A 27,527-nucleotide genomic window follows, 5' to 3' on the forward strand; every position below is an offset into this window, starting at 1 on the left:
CCTCCAGGAACATCAACCATGTTACATATCTTTGTGTCATCAGCAAAAAGACACACCTTACCTTTTGCGATATCACTAAAGATATTAAACAAAATTGGTCCCGGTACAGATCCCTGAGGTACCCCACTGGTAACAAGACCTTGCTCTGAATATACTCCATTGAGGTGCCCCACTGGTAACAAGACCTTGCTCTGAATATACTCCATTGACTACTACCCTCTGTTGTCTGTCATTCAGCCACTGTCTAATCCACTCAACAATATGGGAGTCCAAGCTCAATGACTGTAGTTTATTGATAAATTTTCTATGTGGACAGTGTCAAAAGCCTTACTAAAATCTAGATATGCGATGTCTACTGCCCCTCCGCCATCTATTATTTTAGTCATCCAGTCAAAAAAATCATTAAGATTTGTTTGATATGATCTCCCTGAAGTAAACCCAAGTTGTTTTTCATCTTGCAATACATGGTATTTTAGATGTTCTACATTCCTATCTTTAGTAGGGTTTCCATTAATTTCCCCACTATTGATGTCAGACTTACTGGCCTATAGTTGCTTGATTTCTCTCTACTACCTTTCTTGTGAATGGGCACAACATTTGCTAATTTCCAATCTTCCAGGACAACTCCTGTTACCAGTGATTGGTTAAATGAATCTGTTAACGGTTTTCATAGCTCACTACTAAGTTATTTTAATAATTTTGGGTTCATCCCATAAGGCCCCTCTGACTTATTTGTCTTCACTTTAGACAGCAAACGTAGAACCTCTTCCTCTGTAAAGACACATGCATCAAGCGATTCCTTAGTCTTCCTCCCTAATGGAGGTTCTTTTTCTTCTGTAAAAACTGAACAGAAGTATTCATTAAGGCAGTCGGCTAGCCCTTTATTCTCTTCTACATACCTTCCTTCCTTTGTTTTTAATTTAGTTTTTCCTTGTTTTAATTTACTTTTTTGATATATGTATCTGAAGAATGTCTTATCCCATATTGTCACACCAAACTCCAAAAATGGGCTGGACAAAATTATTGGCACCCTTAACTTTATATTTGATTGTACATAATTTGGAAAAGATAACTGAAATCAGTCGCTTCCTATAACCACCAAAAAGCTTCTTACACCTCTCAGCTGGAATGCTGGACCACTCTCCCTTTGCAAACTCCTCCAGGTCTCTCTTATTGGAAGGGTGCTTTTTCCCAACAGCAATATTAAGATCTCTTCACAGGTGTTCAATGGGATTTAGATTGCTGGCCACTTCAGAACTCTCAAGCGCTTTGTTGCCATCCATCTCTGGGTGCTTTTTGACATATGTTTGGGGTCATTCTTCTGCTGGACCCAAGATCCACTGGGCTGTACAATTAAACACAAAATCCATTGGTAATCCTCAGATTTCATGATGCCTTGCACACATTAAGGACACCCAGCGCCAGAGGCAGCAAAACAACCCCAAAACATCATTGAACCTCCACCATATTTCACTTTAAGTACTGTATTCTTTTTTTTGTAGGCCTCATTCCGTTTTTGGTAAACTTTAGAATGATGTACCGTATTTATCGGGGTATACTACGCACCGGCCTAGAACACGCACCCTCATTTTACCAAGGATATTTGGGTAAAAAAAGTTTTTTACCCAAATATCCATGGTAAAATGAGGGTGCGTGTGCGCGCGTGTATACCCCGATATACCCCCAGGAAAGGCAGGGGGAGAGAGGCCGTCGCTGCCCGCTTCTCTCCCCCTGCCTTTCCTGGGGTCTAGAGCCCTGCTGCCGGCCCTTCTCTCCCCCTAGCTATCGGCGCCGCTGCCCGTTCTGTCCCCCTGACTATCGGTGCCGGCACCCCATTGCCGGCGCCGATAGCCAGGGGGAGAGAAGGGGCAGTGGCACTGATTGCCGGCGCCACTGCCCCGTTGCCTCCCCCCATCCCCGGTGGCATAATTACCTGGGTCGGGTCCGCGCTGCTGCAGGCCTCCGGCGTGCGTCCCCGGCGTCGTTGCTATGCGCTGCACGGTGCGGTGCATGACGTCAGTGCGCCGCGCCGTGTATAGCAACGACGCAGGGGTCGCATGCCGGAGGCATGCAGCAGCGCGGATCCGACCCAGGTAATTATGCCACCGGGGATGGGGGGGAGGCAACGGGGCAGCGGCGCCGGCAATGGGTGCCGCTGCCCCTTCTCTCCCCCTGGCTGTCGGCGCCGCTTCTCTCCCCCTGGCTATCGGCGATGGGGCACCGGTACCGATAGTCAGGGGTACAGAACGGGCAGCGGCGCCGATAGCTAGGGGGAGAGAAGGGCCGGTAGCAGGGCTCTAGACCCCAGGAAAGGCAGGGGTAGAGAAGCGGGTAGCGACGGCCTCTCTCCCCCTGCCTTTCCTGGGAGTGTATCGGCGTATAACACGCACATAGACTTTAGGCTAAAAATTTTAGCCTAAAAAGTGCGTGTTATACGCCCATAAATACGATACTTTACCAAAAAGGTCTTTTTTGGTCCCCTTAGGGGACTATCTATAGCAATCACTTGATTGCTAATACTTTTCAGTGCTATGCATAGGGCATAGAACTGATCAGTGTTATCTGTCATCTTCTGCTCTGGTCTGCTCGATCTCAGACCAGAGCAGAAGACCCCTGAAGATGGCTGGAGGCAGGTGAGGGGACAGGTGACCGCACTGCCGCAGATGTCATCTGTATTGATCACGGCATCTGAGGGGTTAATGGCACACATCAGCATGATCACCGATATGCGCAGTTACCGGCTGGTCCCTGGCTGCTGATAGCAACCGGGACCTGCCACTCATAACCAGAACATTTACGTCCTGCGTTGTTAAGGGGTTAATTGTAACAGATCTATGCTTTAGTTTATCTTAAATGTTTTATTGTAAATCTGAAGATTTTATCGGTACCATGTTTGTTTTGATAGGACTTTTTCATCGCTTTTTATTCATTTTTATATGGTAAAAAAAAGTGACCAAAAATATGCTAAATACGCCGCGTCTGAAGGGTTGATACCGGGCATCACTGCCACCGTTGATGTCCGTTATTAGCCACGGGTCCCAGCTGCTGATGGCCGCTGGGACCGACCCAATATGACGTGGGGTCACCGCGTGACCTTGTGTTATATTGCGGGAGACGGCGCAGGATGTAAATATACTTCCTGCGTCGTTAAGGGGTTAAATTAAATTTACATATATCTATGTGAATTATAAAATATCAAATCTTTGAGTTCAATTCCTAGCATGCTCAAGAGAATACAGCATTCGGCAAAGCAAAGGTGGTAATTTTTATCCATGCCCAATATGATTTACTGTCAATTAAATTAACTTTTGACATGTTGCAAAGACATGTCTAAAGTAGATCGGTCAGGGACTCAGTGCTGAGATCCTCTTTTTTAATCCCTAGCAAAGCATGTTTCACCCTGCTATAATGAAGTCTGACTGATGGCAGGATACAGGCTCCTGCAGTCATTGAGACAGTGCAGTGAGCCTACTATATCTGACAATTGGAGGGGATGTTGGCATAGTGACACCGACCTATCTAAACTTTTGACTCAACTGTGCGACATGTCAAAAGTTTAAATGGCGTGTTTAGTGTTCTCCTTATGTTTTGTAAAACTTGCTGCCGTGTAGGTTATTATTAGAACATTCCAGCCTGCTAAAGGTATTTTCCCATCTGAAGCATTTTGGCACATCCACAAACTATTTCTGAAATCAAGAAAAGTGTCCCATGTCCTCAATTGTAGAGGCACAGTATCTACTAGCTTCATCAGCATCCATAGAGAAGTAGATGAACTCTTGTGCCATAGTCATCAGTGAAGTCTAAGGGGGATACAGAAAGAGCCAGCATCCTGTTGATATGCAGGAAATGATTCAGCTGGGAATAGCTTTTTAATAAAGCATTTCCTATAACATTATAAGGGCATTGATATTTATGTAATTTCCTTAAATTGACTTAATTGGGGCTTCACTTTAATATATTTGTACAGTACTGGTAACCTGGTAGTTCCCGTTAACCAAGCTTTTCACAGTACAGATGCTTGTGAAAGCCTGTTTCCCTGTAATCAGCTCCCGGTGCATGGCCGTGCCTGGAGAGTTGTATTCTTTTTACTGTAGTAAATTAATTCATTAATATTGGTTAGAATGAGCAGGTGCGTTCCGGTGGCTTAATTACTTTTTCTAAAAGTAATATTTACATTGACGTCCTGTAATGAAGCCGACCCTGTAGATTCTGTTTTTCTTTTTATCTTTAGTCATTCCCAATTAATGAAACATTTATTGGAGGCATTTGCTGCACACATGATCCTTCTTCTAATGCAGTGACTAGCTTTCCTTCCCTTTTGCAATAACACTGGGAAAAAAAGAAAACAGAAGTCCTCGCTGCTTTATTTCCTTGGAGGTTATTGAAATCCACTATAAGAAAATATTTGATTTTGGATTTCACATATCTTTACAGTTTTTAATTAACTATATATGCTTTATTGCACTTAGGGGATATATTTTTTTTGTTTACAAGGCCTTAAGATTAGACCTTGTTTCGCACCTCAAGTTTCTTTTTATTTGTATACTTTAATTTCACAGTGATTTTGCTTGGTATGTGTATGGCACTAGCAAATAATCAAAGAGCTTGTTCTTAGAATGTTTTCTCTCTCCGCACACATAGATAGATTACACATACCTGTAAGGGAATAAAAATATATAAAGGAACTGTAAAGCAAAAGAGGAACAGTCACTGAAAGGGGTCATCCAGGATTTTAAGAAACATAAAAAAAAAAGGCTTGAAATGTTATAAAATATAGAAAAAAAATTAACCAACTCTTAACTACAGTGTTTCTCCGAAAATAGGACCGGGTGCACATTGAACAACATGGCGGTTCCACAGTATTTACCCCCCCCCCCCCCCTCCAATTATCATCATGTGATATGCGCGAGCTGCGCATGTCACATGATAATAATGGGGGGGGGGGGGGTAAATGCCCCCCAACGTCCCTAACCCCCCCCCCCCAACCCGGTTTATCAGCCCAGCGCTGCACCCCACAATCCCCACATCGGGGTACTGATTATTTGTCACCCGCGAGCGCAGCTTCTCTTCCCCCCCCCCCCTGCCAAATAATTATCAGCCGCTGCGCTGTATCTATTCCTGTACCAGGGCTGGAAATATTAAAAAGCAATCTTTAGCTTACCTTCGTCCTCCGTTCCCCCGTTGCTAAGGCACCGGCCTCATGGTCCCTCCGCTGTTCTTGCTGCTTCCTGGTGTTGTGACATCTCAGAGCTTTCAGCCTATCACCGGCCGCAGCGATGTCCCGCCTCGGCCGATGATAGGCTGAGCCGACTGTCATGTAAGAAGCCGGCCGGCGAACGAGAACAGCGGAGGACAGCGAGGCCGGTTCCTTAGCAACGGGGGAACAGAGGACTAAGGTAAGTTAAAGATTGCTATTTAATATTTGCAGCCCGGGCATTGTCTAGGTCAGTGGTCTTCAACCTGCGGACCTCCAGATGTTGCAAACATTTGCAATATCTGGAGGTCCGCAGGTTGGAGACCACTGGTCTAGGTCTTATCGGGGTAGGGCTTATATTGCAGCCCACCCTGATAATCCGGCTAGGGCCTATTTTTGGGGTAGGTACTATTTTCGGGGAAACACAGTATTTAATCTGCTGCTATTCCAGTGGTCTCCCACTGGTACTGCAGCATTGACAATTCACATGAACATTGCAGCTGCTCACTGGACATAGTGTCCTAGTGTGCACAGCAAAGCAAACAGTGAAATTTACTGCCTTTAGGGAATACTTTTACATAAATAGTGAATATAAATATATAAAAAAAACATCACATGTTTAACAATGTGTTTATAGTAGAACTATTTAAATAATATGATTATTATTTTTTTTTACTCAAATAGGAAAATAGTATCTGGAATATCACTTATATTTTTCATTACTTTCTATTAATTAAAAAGTGGGAAGGCTAAAGGAGTTGTCTAGGTATCTAAAACGTATGACTAACTGACAGAATGTTTTAAAAATAATCCAACGTCATCTGGTCACTGCTGGTCCTACTAGCTGTCTCAGCAGGGCCTGCCCTTCCCTAGTTTTTGTTGAAATTACTGTTCACTACATATATTTATCATCTCACCAATTTTGGCTGGACTAGTCACTGTGTACTGGGGCCTCTTGACTTTCCTCTGACAGATGTCACAGAGAGAAGGTTCGGGCATGTTGACTTCTCAGAAGAGATAGCTGTCAGTCAAATGAGTGTTCAGCTGACAGCTGTTGTATGTGAACAACTAGCTTTTAGTAACTGGAGGTATTGTTCAACCATACAACCCATTAATTATGTTTTTCAGGCTCCCATAAACTATGTTCCTTTTCCAGCAAGATAATGGTGAAATATCTGTTTTTCCACTCCAAATGTGTGACAGATTTGAGAATGGCTTGTGTACAATTCAGCTTTGTGTGTCCATTCTATTTCTTGCATTACATCTGCAGATTATGCTGGAAAAATGTTTATTCCTCTTGATTGTTGTATTGTAGTAAATTTAAGTGATATCTTTGGTGTATAGCTCAGTATCAAGTTTACAGATGTTTGTTTCCCAGTGGACGGAACAGAGTCCTTTACACAGGTTTCTGCCAAGAATAAATTGTATAGCAAACTCCTTAGCAACAGTTTGTGACGGTGAAGGGACTCGAGCCAGCAGGTCACCAGCTTCCATGACCTTACTTCCTACCGAATGACTGAGAAAATCAGACGTGAAATAATAGGAGCTGAAGCTGTGATTGGGGTTTGATGATCCTCTACAGACCAGTTGCTGGCTCAACGCTCTTATGTTAAAAGTTCAAGTACAGCCTGATCATGTTAAATAATGTTTTTTGTATGTCATTTTATCATGCTTAGCTCATCAATTTTTGCAGTTTAAGAGAACATCAGAAATAATTATTGCTTCCTTTTTTAAATAGTTATTTGTCTACGTAAGCTGTGTAAAATTCTACTCCAAACTGTCAGGCATGGGGAAAGGGCTGTAGCTCCCATGAGGCGAACGAGGTGATTGCCTCAGGCGTGCTTCTTCAAGGGTGCACAGCGGCCAGGGATGGACTGGCTTTTGCCGCTACACTCACTTGCACAGGAGCAGGGAGAGTGAAAAAGGTCTCCCTGGTGAAGAAGCTGCAGCTGCTCTGGGGGCACAGGTTAGTGAGCCACTTCCTGAGCACTCTGAGGACCTCTCCAACCTGAGCAGTGAGCAGGAGAAGGATGCTGTCACTACCTGGAAGAAGAGAGACTCCCCTGCCCAGCCCAAACCGCTCGCCCCTGCTGTCCTGCCTGAGCCCCAACCTCCTGCCCGGCCTGTCTAGCTTCAAAAACCACAGGAACTCTGTGCTGTAGTGCCGATTTTCTGGGGATGGAGCAGTGCAAAATGAGCGAAGCCTTGGGGCACCCCCTGTTCAGCCCGACAACCGAGGACTGGGGTAATGTCTGGCCAAGCTCCTGGTCTCTCCCTGGACCTTGGAGTAATTGTCTCGGCACAGAATGGAGCTTAAGGTGAGGATGGGCTTTACGGGGTGTGTGGTGGTCTTGCCCTCATTCCTGCTGCTATAAGTGCCAGCATTAACTCCCAAGGAAACTACAAGTCCCGGCATCACCTCCCAGTGTCAATACAGGTCCCAGAATCCCCATCCTGTGCCACTGCAAGTCCCAGCATGTATCACTACATGCTGGCACTTATAGTGACACAGAAGTGATTCTGGGACCTGTAGTGATGCATATTGAAAGGAGTTATGCTGGAACTTGTAGTTCCATAAAGAGGTGATGCTGGAACCTGTAGTGACTCAAGGTGGTGATGCCAGCATCACCCTCCCTGTGTCACAGCAGATCTCACTACAGGTCCCAGAATTACCTGAGGGTAGGGAAAAGGTGGGAAATGGTTTTTATTTGGTATTAGTATGGTAGTATTATCCATTCACTATGTGGTAGTTATGATAGTGGTCAAGGTGTGGTGCAATTATCTGTCACCTGTATGGTGATGTTATTGGTGATATTGGTCTCTGTATAGTGGTGTTACTGGAACATCTTTGCACAGCATCGCCGCTCTCTTCCATTTTGGGGGGGGGAGGGGGTCCAATTTTCTATTCTTGCTTCGGGCGCAAAAGGAGCTAGCTACCGCTCTGCTGGGGGGCTGAAGACATGAGCAATTATCATCACAATTTATAAATTTTGAGCAATTGTAGCAATACATTTTCATAGAGAATAAAATATTTTTTTCCCCTTCTATTTTACTTTTGAAATTGAATGTGTGCCCATGTGCAAGTGGGGTAACATGCAGCATAAAATTACAAGGCGGCAAGTTTTTGTTGTGAAGCTTAGTAAAAAATATGCCAAAAGAATATTTGAGAGTATAGAGTTTTTATTTTTAACAAATATGCCTATGCAGTATACCTTCTGACAAAAAAATTTTTTTTAAATCAGATATTTTTATTGAAACATTTTCAACAAAAAAAGCAGCATACAAAAACAGAAAATCCATCCCACCCACACAGAAACCTTTTGCAGTCTAATGATATGATTTCATTTTGCAATCAATTCAGATATAGTGGGTGGGGAAGCCCGTAACCTATGCTGTGCAATTAGATTACGAGCTTGGTACAAAATCCTACTAATACCAATGTATAAGCCACCATCCTCATCCAACCCATCCAGATATCCCAATACACATGTCAAAGCAGACAAACTAAACGGACAATCATACACCCGGCTAATCAGCTTACCCACATCATTCCAAAAATGTGTAAGGTGAGTACATTCCCATATCACATGAAGCAAGTGAGCATCGGGCAAGGAATCCTATGCAAGAAGGCGGGAGTATGATACATCCCGTGGGCCTCAGAGACTGCAAGCTGCGGGGTCATAGAAATAATCTTTGCCCATTGCTCATCCAAAATGGGACCCACATCCACCTCCCATTTATCCTTAATACTCAACTGATAGGCCTCATAGGACAGTAGTATAACACAGGTATCACACTTTTAGTAGAAATTTGAGTGAATAACTCATATACCACCACGGATGAGCCGACAGTCAAATCACAAGCTCAAGACTGCGCATCAAGGGCTTTTGGATACCCCTGCGTCTACCATGACCCAGGGGAAAGCAGTGGGAAAGCAAACCATTAACCCGAATTCTAGCCTGAGGGGCAGCATATAAAAATTGCACCCATGTCAAGAACCTGGGCCCAAATCCCATGTGACGCATGACACTCCACAGAAAATGCCACTTGAAACTGTCAAAAGCTTTGGCAGTTTTGAGTGATAGCTCTGTCCAACAAACAGCACTCTCAGGCTGCAACTGGAGGTTCAGAAAGAGCCTCCTGATGTTATCCACCGTCGACTTCCCCGGCATGAACCCAGTCTGATCTCAATGTACCAGAGTAGTAATGACCCTCAGGAGATGGTTGGCTAAGAACTTCACTATTAATTTAACATCAGAGCACAGCAGGGAGATTGGTCTATACGAGCCCGCCGACAGTGGGTTCTTACCGGGCTTTAAAAACAACACAATAATGGCCTCCAGGATAGACCCAGGCAAATCCTCTTATTCCTCTGCAGCCTGCAAAACCTCCATCAGCCAGGGCAACAGAAATTCCTGATTATTGTTTAAGATACTCATTGGGGAGCCCATCAATACCTGGTGACTTCTCAGAAGGCAAGTCCCCCAACGCACATTCTAATTCCTCAAGGGTAATAGGCTCATCTAGAAGGTCTCTGAGTCTGCGACAGCGCCAGGAGCAAGATACCAGAAACAAACTGGTCAGTAGCAACCAGATCATATGTTAATTTAGAGGAATACTTCTCCTCATAAAAGGAAACCAAGATACTCCAAATTGTCCGCATCATCCTGGACAACAATCCCGGCACTATCGTAGAGACAAGAAATAGAGCCAGACCCCTATGTGGCCCTAATAGTACAGGCCAGCAGACGACCCGTGCTTTTGCCACTCTCAAAATAGCGCTGCCGTTGAAAGAAGCACTTGTTATCCACCATCTGCAACAATTGTGAGTCTAATAGGGTCTGTAAGGACTGCCAATTATTTCTAGCCAGGTCAGAAGGGTCGCTAAAAAACTGTTGTTCTGCCTGGAGCACCCTAATTTTAGGTTTACAGGTTATGTCCCTGATGAAAATACCTCTTACATACGCCTTCAAAGAATCCCATACGATACCCACCAAGGCAGTCCCCACATTGATCCCGAGAGAGGTTTCCACATCAGACTTGAACGTAAGGCCCACTAAGGGGGCTTAAAGCCAAAAGGGATTTAGTCGCCACAGAGAACCCCCGCAACCTAGGATGAGAGTGGAAAGTAAGACGCACATAAAACGGGAATGATCAGAAAGACTACAGGGGAGATACTCCACCGACATAACCAGGGGGAAGACAAACTCATTGCCCAGTGTGAGATCAATACGTTAGAGCGTACCATGAGAGCTAGAATAGCAGGAGTATTACACCCTAGTAGGACTACGTCTCCTCCATAGATCTGCCCACCCCACCTTCTCCCCAAACCTAGCCAAACCCGTAGAACCAAGAGTACCAGATGGCCCTTTGTCACTAAGCCTAGCAAGCGTCGGGTGCAAAAGATTATTAAAATCTCTGACCATTAGCAGCGGTGCATCAGGAAGAGAGGATAAATAAGACCCCACCCTGCGCAAGCCATCGCTCCAGTATGGGGGGGGGGGAATATAGAGTGCAACCAGCACTCACAGGGTACGGTTAAAAGTGCCATAAGGGCAAACAAATCTACCCTCCGGATCAATAAGACTAGAAGTACGTGAAAACAAAATGCTTCTATGAATAAGAACACTTACACCTCAGGTATGCGAGCAAAAAGTGGCATGGAAGGTGTGGCAAAACCACGGTTTATACAGCACATATTTAGTATCACTCGTCAAGTGCGTCTCAGAGAGGCACAATACAGCAGGTTGATAGGATTTGAGTGCTTGAAAAACATCAAGACCCTTAGTGGGATCATTGAGGGAAACAAGGGAAGCATAAGTAAATATACAAGGGGACGGATGCAGTAGCCACCAGTAGTCTGAATCAAGAAGGGAAGTAAAGAACAAAGCACTGCACATTAAGCGTAAGGAAGGACAGAAAACACCACAGACAGACAACAAAAACCAAACAGACTCAGGGGGCAAACAAACAGCCCAGGTAGAGTGAGCAGATAGCATATAAACAGAAGATACCTCTCAAATCCGAGCTAATGAGAGCAAGATATAGAGAACATCTGGCAAAATGTACAAAGACCCAGAGAACATATAATCAGGAATATAGGCAATAAATGAAAAAAATAACTAGCAAAAATGGAATAACATTGGCACATGGGCAAGGTCAAAACCATAGGGCCTTAATATGAATCAAGGCACAGAAAGTCCAAAGTAGGCGGGCAGGACCAACATCAGTCCACACAGGAACTTCAGGTAGGGGCATGCCGTATTTGCGCCTCTAGAATATCCAGCCATTCCGCAGCCGCCACAGAGGTGTCAAACAGATGGGTAGTTCCTAAGGCAACCACACGGAGGTGGGCAGGGAATAGCATAGAGTAAATCACATTTAGTGCACGCAGGCCTCAGTTAACATACGTATATTTGGCTCGCCTCTTTTGAATCTTGTCCGAAAAATCCGGGAAAATAGAAATACGGTTGCCATTGATAGAGCGAGTCCATGTCCTTAGCTTTACGCAGAATGACATCTCTATCCTTATGGTGTAAAATACGGATTAGAACAGCTCAGGTTGGGGCTCCAGGAGGGAGAGGAGGAGTCTGCACCCTGTGGGCATGCTCAACAGCAAACAGAGACGTCAAAGTCTCTTTTCCAAATGTAGTAAGAAGCCAAGTCTCAAAATATTCCCCAGGGTCACGACCCTCAAATTTTTCAAGGACGCCCACGAGGTGCACATTATTCAGCCGCAAGCGGTTTTCCATATCATCAGGTTTAGTGGCAAGTGCAGTCAGGTTATTAATAACACCATGCATATCTCTCTTGAGCGGAGGGACATGAACCACTGTTTCCTCAACCGCACTAATCCTCTCAGAAACTTTTTGCATATCATGGCGGATAAGGTAAATGTCGTCACGCTAATCACCTGGGAGCATTTTAACATCAGTGTTGCCCTTAGAGATGGCCAAAAAGATATCTTTCAATGTTGCCTCAGCAGTAGTAGGTGGAGATAATAGGATACTTAATGCAGCAGGCACCACACTGGCAATGGAGGGGTTAATAGAGGCAGGGAGCCGTGCAGCCACAGCAGTAATAGTCCCAGCAGAGGAGACAGCATTTTTGGGCCCACCAGTGTCTGCAGGGAATAAGGCAGCAATGGTAGATGAGTCCCCAGAATAGGCAGATGGCACTCCAGTATGTAGGGGTTAACTCCAGACTGACATTCTCCCCTCGGTAAAATAGAGGGGTCTGCCACTGCTGAAGAATCCGGGACCCCGGCCAGCAAGCCAGTTAGCCCCTTCACGCTCCTCCTCTCTCCAGTCATGCAACGGAGCCCACTGCGGCTGATCTGTGACCCGCACGAAGTGCTGCAGCCGCTCTGTGACTCCCGCCACCTCAGCACAAGATGGTGCCGGCTCCCCTGCATCTTGGCCTCACCGTCTTCCTGCGCTCCCTGCGTCTGCTTATTGCGTCTCTGGCCAGCCATCCCGACTCCACAATGTTCCGGGCACCTTCACCCCACCCGCAGGTAGTAATGAGAATCAGCAATCTGGCCAGAAGTCCAGGATGATTAAAGGATGCTGGGCGGAGCTCTGGACCACGCGTGCTAAACCATGCCCCACATTCTGACAAATTTAGTATGTGGGTTTCATAGTGCACAGTCTAATTGACTGTTGCAGCAGGGGGGTGGGGGAGGGGATTTAAAGGGGAGGGGTGTATCATCAATACTTTTTATATTAATTAATACCAGGGACTGATAAAAAAAATAAAAAAATGTTAATGTTTGAATTCCCTAATATGTAGATATGCTCTTGTTGTTCAAAGACTAGCATTATAAAGAGAGTCCTGGACATTGCTTGTATGTCCAATTAAAACAACAATATCACTTAATAAGTTATTACTTTGTATATAAATTCACACACCTTTTCTTGTTTTTTTTCTGCAGGACAAAACGTACTCACGTTCCTGTGGATGAATACATCTTTGAGCTTCCTAACTTGACCATTCAAGCTACAAGAGCTCAGACCCTTCTTCTGCAAGTTATTTGTCAAAGTTGGTCTTTTGGTAAAAACTCTTCTGGTCCTACAGGTCTGAGTGAAGCTTTGCTGACTGAAGTCTTTTCAGGTAACTAGTTTTTGTAAAGCCTCAATTGTTGGATGCTAGTAAAGCATGCTTTGCTGTATATAGTAAAAATTAAGCCTCAATTGTTGGATGCTAGTAAAGCATGCTTTGCTGTATATAGTAAAAATTAAGCCTCAATTGTTGGATGCTAGTAAAGCATGCTTTGCTGTCTATAGTAAATTTGGCAAATAATATATATGGTACCGCTCCTCTGTCATTTAAAATAAAATAAAAAATACAAAAGGGGGGTGGTAAAACTTCTTTGGAAACATCAGTAGCAGGGAATGCTGAAGCAATTGTGATGCTGGTGGCAGTAAGTACTACAATCCTGTTTTTTCAGCGAACTTTGTTAGGGCTGTCCTAGGAGTCTTGTAATAATATACTCTGCCAATGTGGGCAGGTTCGCTTCAAGTCTTAAATAAATAATAAATTATGATTTCTCATAGCTAGATAAATACGCTAAGCCCTGAAAACCAACAGGGTTTTCCTTTCCTTTTGGGCTGCACCATTATAGTCAAAGTGGTGGTATTTCTGAACACAGGAGGAACAGTGCTGTACATCTTGGCATGTATTTCCAAAATTTATGAACTATATATGAAAAATATCTCCTATGAATAACACCTTCAACAAAAAAGAAAGAAATCAATATAAATTTTTTTACACCAGCTTTGCACTGGTTGCGGCAACAAAATGTTGGCTTAAACTAATCACTATACCCCTAATTTAATACTTTAGAGGTTGTAGTTTTAAAAATGCAGTCAATTCTGGTTGGGGGTATGATGTTTTGCCATTTCAAATCCTTTGCATGGTGTTCTGCTGATTCAAATCACTTCCCAAAAGCCATCAGGGTGATTTGTTTTGGGGCCCGCCATGTGGGCAGTCAGCAGATTATGTCCTAACAGGACAGTATTTCTGACCACTGAAGAAATGACACAATAGAACAATAGATGTTGGGATGCTTTTTCTCAGTTCCATGTACTAAGTGCAAAAAACAACAACCCTATAGATGACTTTTATGCAAATAATCAAAATTGTATTTTTTACACCATTATTCATACCATTTTATTTTTTGCCTCATTTACAGTGACAAAATGAAGGGTCTAATTACACAATAATGAACATTTTAGTTTAGTTTAAGAAATGGGATCACTACTGTGGCGTTACCACATATAATACACAGTCCCTCAACTGCTACACAGTGCTCAAAAACTATTCCTGAGCCCCTTTCCTTCTGAGCCTTGTCTTGTTTCCAGAAAACAGTTCATGATTACATATTGGGGAATGTTGTACTTTGGAGAACCTGCCTTACTAATTGTTGGGTGTGTTTTTTTTCTCCTACAATGATGTTAAAAAATGTAAAATTTTGAGCTGATGGTACTCATTTTTGGAGAAAACATCATTTTAAATTTTTTGGTTTAATTCTAATATAACCTGTCAGTTCAACATTCTTTCTATGCCCCTTCGTAAATTCCTTAAGGGTTATAGATTTCCAAATGGTTCTTCACTTAGTCTCTTTGATTTGGCACCCCAAGGCCTCTGAAAATCTAAATAAAGGGTTGTTTATTATATAAATCAGGCGTGCCTCTGCACTGGTGGGGGTTGAATTTAGTGGTGTGTTAGATACAAGTCTTGATAAATCCCCCCATAATGTTTAGGTCAAAATTTACCACTAACATAAAGAGTTACAGAAAATCAATCTTAGAATAACTTGATTAAGAAAAAGTATCAAAGATACTGCTGCCTGATTTTATATAGGTTTATGTTAAATATTGTTTTCCCCCTTTATTTACTCAATTTTTAAAATGGAAACGGGGGCGAGTACATGAGGTTAAGTGGTCCTCAATGGACATAAATATTTCAAGCATTTTAGAGGCCCAGTGCACAGAATGTAATGTGTTGGAAAACCTTTGATTTGTCGATTAATTGACCCAGAAATATTATGCACGAAACAGCAGATGTGCAAACTAAACAATAAAATGTAATTGGTGCCCAGCAGGCAGCATTTGATGGACATATTTATGGCACTGTGTACCTTAATGCCGAAAGTTCACTGAATTTACATCCATCTTGAAAAGTGTGACTTTTTCATTTTACCCTTATGGGATTTAACTAGCAAAATAAAATATTTTTTTGAATTTTTTCATTCAAACTATTTTGGTTAGTATTTTTTTTTATTGTACAATGTATTAGCTATAATGTACTGCTTTTACTTTTGTTTAAATATCATTTATAACTTTTTTTCTGTATAAAATGTAAGGATGTAAGGGCAATCCTACAAAAATAAATATATCAGATATCCCTAGAAAGGAACCTGGTACATTGAAAATGCAGTTAATTCTATAGGCATCATGTTACAGAGCAGGTGGAGCTTGATTGATATGTAGTTTTGTGAGAAAAGTTCCAGGATAACTTGTCACATACTCATCTCAATCTCTGCTCATACTGGGCAAGTGGGTGGTTCCTACTCAGTACCGTGGACTGCTATTTTTGATTGTGTGTGTGTGTATACAGTGGGGCAAAAAAGTATTTAGTCAGCCACAAATTGTGCAAGTTCTCCCACTTAAAAAGATGAGAGGCCTGTAATTTTAATCATAGGTATACCTCAACTATGAAAGACATAATGAGGAAAAAAATCCATAAAATCACATTGTCTGATTTTTAAAGAAAATAAGTGGAGGAAAATAAGTATTTGCTCAATAGCAAAAGTTCATATCAATACTTTGTTATATACCCTTTGTTGGCAATGACAGAGGTCAAATGTTTTCTGTCTTCACAAGGTTTTAACACACTGTTGCTGGTATTTTGGCCAATTCCTCCATGCAGATCTCCTCTAGAGCAGTGATGTTTTGAGGCTGTCACTGTGCAACAGGGACTTTACACCCTCCAAAGGTTTTCTATGGGGTTGAGATTTGGAGACTGGCTAGGCCAATCCAGGACCTTGAAATGCTTTTTACTAAGCCACTCTTTCGTTGCCCGAGTGGTGTGTTTGGGATCATTGTCATGCTGAAAGACCCAGCCACATTTAATCTTCAATGCCCTTGCTAATGGAAGGAGGTTTCACTCAAAATCTCATGATACATGGCCTCATTCTTTATTTCCTTTACACGCATCAGTCGTCCTTGTCCCTTAGCAAAAAAAAACAGCCCCAATGCATGATGTTTCCACCCCCATTTTTCACAATAGTTCCACCCCCATGCTTCACAGTAGGAGTGGGGTTCTTTGGATGCAACTCAGCATTCTTTCTCCTCCAAACCCAACAAGTTTAGTTATTACCAAAAAGTTCTACTTTGGTTTCATCTGACCATATGCCAGTCTCCCAATACTCTTCTGGATCATCCAAATGCTCTCTAGCAAACTTCACACGGGCCAGGACATGTAGTGGCCTAAGCAGGGGGACACATCTGGCACTGCATGATTTGAGTGGCGTAGTGTGTTACTGATGGTAGCCTTTGTTACTTTGGTCCCAGCTCTCTGCAGGTCATTCACTAGGCCCCCCCCCCCCCCATGTGGTTCTGGGATTTTTGCTCACCATTCTTGTGATCATTTTGACACCACAGGGTGAGATCTTTCGTGGAGCCCCAGATCGAGGGAGATTATCAGTGGTCTTGTATGTCTTCCATTTTCTAATAATTGCTCCCATGGTTCTTCACACTAAGCTGCTTACCAATTGCTGATTCAGTCTTCCCAGCCTGGTTCAGGTCTACAATTTTGTTTCTGGTGTCCTTAGACAGCTCTTTGGTCTTGACCATAGTGGAGTTTGGAGTGTGACTGTTTACGATTGTGGACAGGTGTCTTTTATACTGATAACAAGTTCAAACAGGTGTCATTAATACAGGTAATGAGTGGAGGACAGAGGAGACTCTAAAAGAAGTTGTTACAGGTCTGTGAGAGCCAGAAATCTTGCTTGTTTGTAGGTGACCAAATACTTGTATGTATAATGTGAGGGGTGGACTTCCTTATAGGAGATACTGTATATATAATGTGAGGGGTGAAGTCACTTATGGGAGATACTGTATATATACAGTATCTCCTATAAGTGAGTCCACCCCTCACATTATATATACAATACCTTTACATAAGTGAGTCCACCCCTCACATTATATAATGTGAGGGGTGCACTCGCTTATGGGAGATGCTATATAAAATATGAGTGGGGGCTACTCACTTATGTGAGATACTGGCCCTGATTTAATAAGAGTGGAGTGCAGGTTTCTTTCTGGGTTTTAACTCCCTACAATTTTTTCCCCACTGTATTTACTAAGCTTTCCCTACATTTTGCACTTCTACCTACATTTTGCTTTTTTTTTAACACATGCTCTGATCTGTAGGGTTTCCTTCAGCTCAAATCCACCACATTTTCTGTGGAAACCTTAGTAAATATGTTTGTTTTTTTTTTGTGTGAAAATGTCAGGAACATGCCCCTTTTTCTGTGATCACGCCCAATTTCTGTGATCACGCCCAATTTTCCTGACAGACACACACCTTTTTCGAGTTTTCTCAGTAAAATGAAGAGTTTGTCGGGTTTTTCATTTCTGGCGCACAACCCGACAACTTGTCGGGTTTGCAATAGTAAATGAGGGCCACTGTGTATAGATCGTTTGCTTTTTATTTTTGCTCAGGATTGGCCTGTGGATAGTCCACTGCCATTCATTTTAGTAAATCTTGTTAGTTCAGTTTATTTTTGTGTATTTAAGCTTTAACAAATTTAATGTGTGCTGTGTATCCATTTAGATGCATAGAAACATATGGGGAAATGTATCAAAACCTGTGCAGAAGAAAAGTATAGCAGTTGAAACCAAAGTGCTTCTTTATTTTTGCAAAGGCCTTTCTAAAAATAATAAAAGGGATCTAATTGGTTGGTATGGGCAACTGCACCCCTTTTTCCTTTGCACAGATTTTGTTAAATCTCCACCATAATGGTCAGTTGTGATCAGTGCAACATCTGAAGGTCCACAGTTTGCGGAATACAGATAGACAACTATAAAAGACCACATTCTTTATCTAGACTACCCTTTTATAATATTTCCTTTCCTTTTTATTTTACCAATCTTAGTATGTTTATCCCATACATGCTTAAATCAATTTTCTAAAGAAAACTACGTTTGTAAAATTAGATTTGCACCACGTAGATATATGTAAACAAGCTGAGAATCTGCAAGATCATGACCAGGGCAGATCTTCATTCTCTAGTAGTTATCAATTAAAGTTTCTATAAAATTACGTCAAGTATTAAACTTGAAAATTTTGAGGAATTGATAAAGAAACTCTATTGGAAGTGTGTGCTACTTTTCATGATACAACGAATAAGCTCTATTCACATAAACTTAAATGTCAGTTATCCGATAACATTTTCATTTACATTTTTTATTGTATCTGGTCACTGTACCTTTACGTTTGCATATTATGGTGATGCAGACCCCTGTCTGTCAGTGTGTATTATATCCTCCTAAGGTCATTCAGACAGGAGTGAATCTTTGCACATCACAAGTCGTGTCTGCTGTCATTGGTGCTGAATCTTGTCCAGTGCACTAATAATACTCATGAGTACAGGTTAAGGGCTTATAGGCCCGGGTAATACAGTGTGAGAACAGCATTATATCATTGCCAGGTGCCTCACACAGTGCACATATATATTACACTTATCTACTGTAATATGGTATACTCCACTAAGGAAGGGGAGTCGAAACCTGGTAATGTGTGTTTATAGAGCTGTGGAATTTACTGTAAGCTCACTGTTTATCTTGCAGCTGTAATTCCAATTCTTAGACCAAAGGATTGATGAATCCTACTACATTATTAGAAGTATAGATAAACAGCCATTTTCATTCCAAAGGGGAGAAAAGGGAGATTGCTTCTTGGTGTGATAAGAGAGAATAGCATAAAAGTGAAATAAGACAGCAGCTCACCAGATGTGGTTGTGTAATCATGCACAACAATGGTAAGTGCATCAAGAGGTAGTGTATCCGCAGCCCTCTGGCTAGGCAAGGTATTCAATCGGTCTGGCTTCAAGGAGAATGCCGGCTCCACGTGGTGCAGGATACAAAAAGAATGGAGATTGGAAAAAATTGAGGTAGTTTATTTCCCAAGATGTAACGCGTTTCACTGCAGGAAAGCAGCTTCATCAGGAAATACAAAGCAAAATATGGCACGTGTGAACCTACCCTTTGTCCTGGCTGACAGTTTGGTTTACAAGGATTCCCCGCCTAACAACTACTATCTTTTAATTGTAGTGACCAAGCAGCATGTTCATAGCAACCAGGGTTATCAGATTATTTGTTTCCTAAGTTTTGTGCAATATAAAACAGAGTGAATGGTAGGATATAAACCACTAATATATATTAGTTGGAGGAAGAGATTATATGAGAAACTAATGTCTATTTAGTAATTTGTGGGGATTCATTTTGAGGACCGGTTTAACAAAAATTCAGCGGCTTGAGATTTTACACCTAAACCTTCTTAGAATTCTGTTGCCCCTGTTGGGTAGTTCATTATTTTGTTGACAACCCAGCACCATTAATCTAGACCTGGGTTTGTGGGGAAAATGACTTGCAGGCCTCACACTTCATGTGCTAGGCAATTGTCATGGGACTTGAATCCTGGTGTCTTTAAAGTTAAAATGAAATCTACTTTCCAGAGAGGAACTGTAAAACTATTTTATGCAAGATTTCATTTGGGATACCTTAATGGTTGAATAATAAATTTTACCTCATAAAAATGAAATTCAATAATACAGTAGCTTTTCTCAGTGCAGTAGCATCTGGTTGATCCTCATGAGAGCCAATATTTTCCAACTCATTAGGATCATGTCGTTCTGTATGTCGTCAACATTGGGTTAGCCAAGCTACCTTTACTTACATAACCGCCAAACTATTAAATAGGTCTCTTGTGGAGTGAAGTCAAATATTCCTCTTATTTTGCTTGTGCTTTGGAAGAAGAGAAGAAAATGTACGTAGTGTAAGACTTAAACATCTGGTCCAAACCACATCAGGGTAAAACTGAGGAAAGTAACAAGATTCCCTATTCCTCCCAGGTGTGCTTATAAAACAGACTGGAGTCTCTGCATAGTTCTTTAACCACTTAAGAAAAAAAAGAGGAAAAAAGAAGCCCTGGGAGTTGGGACAAGTGGGCCGCATGCCTCTGTTTTCAGGATGACAAACAAAAAGGATCATTGACTCAAGTATGACATAAATGTTTTCCTTTCGCCATAATGTGCCAGCTGTGATTCTCCGTGTTTTAACTCCCCGAGAGTTGCCAAAGTTGGTGCTTGTTTGCGTCTCCTTAAAGTAAAACAGCAAGGCCGTGCTTTTGTGGCGTAATTGTTGGGAGTGGTGAAATAAGGCAAAATACTGGCAAATGCCATGTTTTTTTTACAGTTTATTCTCTTTAGGGCCACCCCCCCCCCCTTCTTCCTTTTCTGGTTTTCAGTATTTAACTTCCAAATTTTTAGTACGTGAGTTTAGAACCTTATTTGATGGCATAAGATTGTATTTTCTTCTCTTTATGATAGACAGGTGATTTAATTTCTGATACATTAAAAGTAACTTCATTTTGTTAATTATTATGCACAATTATGCACACATATATGTAGACATACATATGACCCTTCGCCATTTGAGCTGGTCATCCCACCAGTATTTCACATGTTTTTTGACTATTTGAGGTTTTTTTTTTTTCAGATACATATGCAAACTTAGATTTGCATGCAGAATTGTTTTCATAACATTACAGCTATTATTCATCAATGACTGGAGAGTCAAAAACAATGTTGAAAGGAGGTTTAATGTGGCTTTCTAACCACCGGATCCTATTGATTGCAAGCAACAAAATTTCAATCATCACTTTTATGCAAGATGTTCCTATATCAGCTTTTAGTATGTTGACTATGTTCCCATCTGAATAAAGCCTATGATTGTAGCATGCCTCGCCAAACAGGCAGTATGATGTTTTTTATATAAACCATGACCTACCAACACTGGATCCATTGTTTATAATGGATTAAACATAGTCTAATAGTGACTACATTTTGTAGTCCCACAACAACTTTATACTACAACCTTAGACTACATTCAGATAACAACAAATCTTCCTTTGTCATCATGTGTATGTGAATAACAGCCCTATTTCCTACCACATTTCCACATGTATCATCTTATCCCCTATGATCAGCCTGTGTAGAAGCTCCAGCAATCAGCAGCTGAATAATCAACTGCTTAACTGCTTGTGTGTCAGCTGATTGTATCATTTGTATGACATAAATTATCTCTATTGACCACTTATCACTTAAGGTAAAGGGAAGTGCAGCTAACATGCATTGCATTCAACAGCGATCAGTGCATTTGGCGCTCATCTGCCTTCTATTGGCCCGTACAGACACAATAGTATCAAAGTTTATTGGTTTATCTATCTAAAAGCCCCAATACTATGCAAACTTTTTTTTTTAGCAAAATTCATAAGCATAAATTTGTACTTTTCTGACCCCTATAACTTTTTTATTTCATTAGAGGGATGTGAGAGGGCTCATTATTTGCGCCGTGATCTGTAGTTTTTATCTGTACCATTTTTCCTTTAACCTCTTAAGGAGCAAGCCCATTTTCACCTTTAAGGACCAGGCCACTTTTATTTTTGCATTTCCGTTTTTTCCTCCTCGCCTTCTAAAATCTATAACTCTTTTATATTTCCATCTACAGACCCATATAAGGGCTTGGTTTTTGCGTGACCAATTGTACTTTGTAATGAAACATCTCATTTTATCACAAAATGTACGGTGAACCCCCCAAAAATATTTTTTTTAGGGAGGAAATTTAAATGAAAACCACAATTTTGCATATTTTGGAGGGTTTCGTTTTTACACTGTACAATTTACCGTAAAAATGACGTGTTCTTTATTCTGTGTGTTAATACGATTAAATTGATACCCATGGCTTGATACTTTTTTTTATTTTGTTAGCGCTTAAAAAAATCAAACTATTTTGTACAAAATTAGTAAACTAAAATCGCCCTATTTTGACCACCTATAACTTTTTCACTTTTCCGTATATAGGGCGGTATGAGGGCTCATTTTTGTGCCATCATCTGTACTTTTTATCGATACCACGTTTGCATATACACAATTTTTATATCATTTTTTTATAATTTTTTTTAAAAATAAAATGTGACAAAAAACTGAATTTTGGGACTTTTTTACAATTTTTTTGTCATTCACCATACGGGATCATTAACATTATATATGAATAGTTTTGACATTTACGCACACAGCGATACCAAATATGTTTATAAAAACAAAAATTTACGCTTTTTGGGGGTAAAATGGGAAAAACTGACAATTTTTTCATTTTTATTGGGGGATGGGATTTTTCACTTTTTTTTACTTATTTTTACATTTTTTAACTTGTTTTTTTTCTTTACACTTTTTATGTCCCCATAGGGGACTATCTATAGCAATCATTTGATTGCTAATACTGTTCAGTGCTATGCATAGGACATAGCACTGATCAGTATTATCAGCTATCTCCTGCTCTGGTCTGCTCGATCTCAGATCAGAGCAGGAGATGGACGGAGGCAGGTAAGGGGACCTCCGTCCGCCATTACAGATGATCGGATCGCCGCAGCAGCGCTGCGGACAATCCAATCATCTATTTTAACGTGCGCATTGCCGCAGATGCCGTGATCTGTCGGCCATTACCGGCGGGTCCCCGGCTGCTGCTAGCACCCGGAACCTGCCGTGTATGACACAAGCACCGCTCCGATGCTTGCGGTCATACACAGGAAGTAAATGTACGTCCTGGTGCGTGAAGTACTGCCAAACCAGGATGTACATTTACGTCCGTGGTCGTTAATGGGTTAATGGGACTTTTTGATCGCTTTTTATAATTTTTTTATGATATATAATGTGTTTAAAAAGCCAGCATTGAACAGTGTATGCAATCGCAAGATTGCATGTTAAAGCCCCCTATGGGTATTACAAAAAAAAGTTAAAAGATGTAAAAAAACAAAAAAAAAAAAAAAAAGTTATTAAAAGTCAATTAACCTCTTCCCTAATAAAAGTTTGAATCACCTCCCTCTTTCCCATTTTTTAAATAAAATAATGAATAAAAAATAACTGGTACTGCCGCGTGCTTAAATGTCCAAACTAAAAAATAATGTTACTATAACCGCACAGTCGATAGTGCACACGTAAAACAAAAGTCCAAAATTTTCGGTCTCTTCACATACCATAAAAAAATTTACAAAACAAAACAAAAATGGTACCAATAAAAACTACAGACCACGGCACAAAAAATGAGTCCTCATATAGCCCTGTATGCGGAAAAATAAATTAAAGTTATAGGGGTCAGAAGAGGACAATTTTAAGCATACTCATTTTGGTGCATGTAAATGTAATTTATTTTTATTTTTTTAGTAAAACAATATAAAACCTACATAAATTGGGTCTCCTTGTAACCATATGGCCCTCCAGAGTAAAGATGGGATTTTTACCAGAAAGTGCACTGCATACAAACGAAAGCCAAAATGGCGCATTTTTTTTTCCAGTTTCACCCCACAAATATATATATATATTTTTTTTTTGCCGTGGATTTTATCAATTGATTTGATGTCATTACAAAGAACAATTGGTGACGCAAAAAATAAACCCTTATATGGGTCTGTATGTGCAAAATTGAAAGCATTATGATTTTTAGAAGGGGAGGAGATGAAAACGAAAGTGCAAAAACAAAAATTGGCCTAGTCCTTAAGGGAAAAAAGGGCTTGGTCCTTAAGAATTTAATGTTGCTGTAGATCTCTTTAAAGCCTCCCTGACTAGTTAGTTTTCTTCTCCTTGTTTCAACAATTTTGGAGGGATGTCTAGTTCTTCGTAATGTCTCAATTGTTCCATATTTTCTCCACTTGATGATGGCTGTCTTTAGTTCACGGTATATGTAATGCTTTGGAATTTCTTTTGTACCCGATGGCGTATTCCCGTGTGGTCCTAGTGCAGGCATATTATGCCTGCGCCCACAGTCGGGGTGTGAGTATAGCCTATGATCCCTCTGATGCTTTTGAAGCTCTCTGTGGACCATGGCTTTTGCTCTGAGTTCCAACTAAGGAAATCTCAGGAAAAACCTACTAGAACAGCTAAACTTTATTCGTGGTCATCTAGTCTCTCTGAGATGTGCATTGAATTCTATTTAACCTGAATTTGGTTAAAAGGGTATTCCGGCTTTATATATCTTATCCCCTATCCAAAGGATAAGTGATAAGATGTATGATCGCCGGGGTCCCGATGCTGGGGACCCCCACGATCTCTGTGAAGCCCCTGTTCTGTGCCGGGTGCTGTCTCTGAGATGGGGACGTGACGTCACGACCACACCCTCTTGTGAGATCATGCCACTCCTCCATTCATGGGAGGAGGCATGACGGGAGGGGTCCATCTTTTCCATGTCCTCATAGGCATGAATGGAGGGGGCATGGCGTGACGTCACTAGGGGGTGGGGCTGTGACGTCACGTCCCCGTCTCGGAGGCAGCACCCGGCACAGAATGCCGGGGGCTGCACAGAGATCGTAGGAGTCCCCAGCGGCAAGACCCTTACGATCATACATCTTATCCCCTATTCTTTGGATAGGGGATAAGATGTGTAAAGCCGGAATATCCCTTTAATTCTGAACACAGCCATATCCCCAGTTATCAGAGGATGTGCACACTTTTGCAATCAGGTTAAAGTGTATTATTTATTTATTCTTTCCCCCTCAAAGATTTAAAGGGGTACTCTGCCCCAAGACATCTTATCCCCTATCCGCCACTGGGGACCCCCGCAATCTCTCCTGCAGCACCCACTTGTTACTTGCTGCACGGAGCATAGATCGCTCCGTGTCGGATGACTCTTGATACAGGGGCCGGAGTATCGTGACGTCACGGCTCCACCCCCTCCCATAGACTTGCAAGCGCAAGTCTATGGGAGGGGGCGTGGTGACCATCACACCCCCTCCCATAGGGTTGCATTAAGGGGGCAGGCGTGATATCAGAAGGGGGTGGAGCTTTAGCGTTTTTTTCTTTTGATGTTTTTTTACGCTTTTTTGCATTAGCTACTATTACAACTGTTGCAATGAACTGTACAATTATCGCCATTGTCAGTTTTTTCTCTTTTTAGACAAAATGGATGTTTATGCATGTAAGAAAATTGAATATTCTCAGTAGAATGAGAATACATTTATTTTGTTTTATGCTCTCTAGAAACAGAGCTTCAAAGTCCTGTGTTTTGGTCAGAACAATTATATCTAATCCTCATAATAAATTAGCACAGTAAAAAGTCATTGTAGAACTTGTGAGTGTTTCTTGTAGGATAATGAAATAAACATGGCTAATAAAAAACAGTGCATAAAAGACACTGAGTTAATATTTCTAAGCAATGAAAACAGAATGTTTTCAAAAGCTGTTTTTGTGTATTATTTTTTATATCCAGTTTGTTAAATAAGACTATTTTCACATTTCTATATTTATTTATACCAGCACTTCCTATAATAACTTAAAATTAAGCTGCCAAGTATATAGCGCTGTATACCATAAAAAAAATCAAAGCTAGAAGTATAAAGCAATAATTACCAGCCCTACAATAATAGGATTATTTATTAATTAAAAAAAAAATATAGAAAAAAATTTATGAAATGAGATATCTCTCTATGGGCGATGATGTCCCTGGAGCTCAGTGGCATTTCCAACAGGTAAAAGGGCGAGGTAACTAAAATACAAACGCTATATAAAAGAGTTATAAGAATATTGGTTGCGAAATTAAATATATATATAGGTAGTAACAGTATGCTTCACATACCTATTTTAGACGTGTAGCTGTGATTGTTCAAGGCTGTCACTAGTGGTGGGCTAAATGCAGAAAAAAGTGCAATCGTGCAGGCCTACATAGGTATGTGAAGCATACTGTTACTACCTATATATATTTTGGATTTCGCAACCAATATTCTTACACCTATTTTATATAAAGTTTGTAATTTAGTTAACTCATTAACTGTTGGAAATGCCACTGAGCTCCAGGGACGACATCGCCCATTGAGAGATATCTCAATCTATTTTTATCTATTTATCTAATAAATAATCCTATTATTATAGCGCTGGTATCTTTTCACATTTCATTTATTGACTATGTTGGATACATTGAGAGTGTTTTCTGATGTTTACTTTAAAAGGAAATCTCCGGTGTATACCAATGTACAGGCACGCAGTGGAATATATCAGCCATTGACTACTATTGTGGAAAGATATACTGCATTGTATACACATATTTTCCACTGCATCCTCCTTTACAACAGCACCATGATGGATGATTCTTTGTTAGTCTTTGTAAGGAATTGACACAGAAGAGGTTAAAAAAATCCCAGAACAAACCCACAGTTTCCTGTTCCTACAATGAAGGTTCCCGCTTCGGCAGGGTAGATGCAAGTCTTGTTCTAGTGTATTCTATGTAGTTCCCTGTTGGACTTATCATACAAGAAACAATTGTGTGAATCTTTTAATTGGATAGAAGACAGATTCTTTGATATACGTCATTAGGGATGAAATCACAATACAAGACAATTTGAACCCAAAGTTTCTTCTTTAGTTGTCATGCCTTGCAAGCAGGTTTGACAGGCCTCAATTTCCTTCTCAGACTCAGGGTACCTTACTTCCTTCCCAGTTGTTTATTTAGATGCAGAGCTAGAGGAGGGCTAAAGTTATTGGATGGATTAGGCCTCCAATTACTGAAAAATAATAATTTGATTAATCAGATATTGACTACCTTATCTAGTTCGTTAAGGAGACCATGAACTTAAACATGGTAGAGCAAGAAAAATCTGTTGAAAATATGTTCAAACTGGAGATCAAGTACCTCCTTCCCGGTCTGTTTGCAGCTGCTGAAGTTGGTTGGAAAGCCAACAAGCGCAACTCCTATTGAATTTATTGGGTGATGCACTAACGGCATAGCCCCTTAACATACATTGTTAGGGTACGTTCACATGAGCAGACCCACAGCATATTTTACGCTGCAGATCCGCCGCTGAAGTACCCCTGCATGGTGGCGTCACATGTGCCTGCTTGGAGAGGCAATATGCCGTTACGAGCAGACACACTGCTCTGTGCGCAGCATACTCTCACATCGCGGCTGCTCTCTGCCTAGCTCATGGAGCAGGGGGAGTGGCCGCGATGTGTGCAAGTACACCACGCATGCGCGATAACTCGCACATAGCAGTGTGTCTGCTC

The 27,527-nt window shown here is 41.3% G+C and overlaps 1 protein-coding gene across 5 annotated transcripts in view; it reads left to right on the top strand.

The window, feature by feature from the left end:
* The window catches only part of VPS13B (vacuolar protein sorting 13 homolog B), a 1,225,788-nt gene that overhangs the window by 220,744 nt on the left and 977,517 nt on the right, over positions 1–27,527 (top strand). For all 5 annotated transcript variants that reach the window (XM_056522379.1, XM_056522375.1, XM_056522376.1 and 2 more), the window contains exon 17: positions 13,128–13,306. In XM_056522379.1, the coding sequence (XP_056378354.1) occupies positions 13,128–13,306 (179 nt within the window). The remainder of the gene's footprint in view (positions 1–13,127; positions 13,307–27,527) is intronic.

This window comes from Hyla sarda, chromosome 5 (genome assembly GCF_029499605.1).
Source record: "Hyla sarda isolate aHylSar1 chromosome 5, aHylSar1.hap1, whole genome shotgun sequence".
Classification (NCBI taxonomy): Eukaryota; Metazoa; Chordata; class Amphibia; order Anura; family Hylidae; genus Hyla; species Hyla sarda.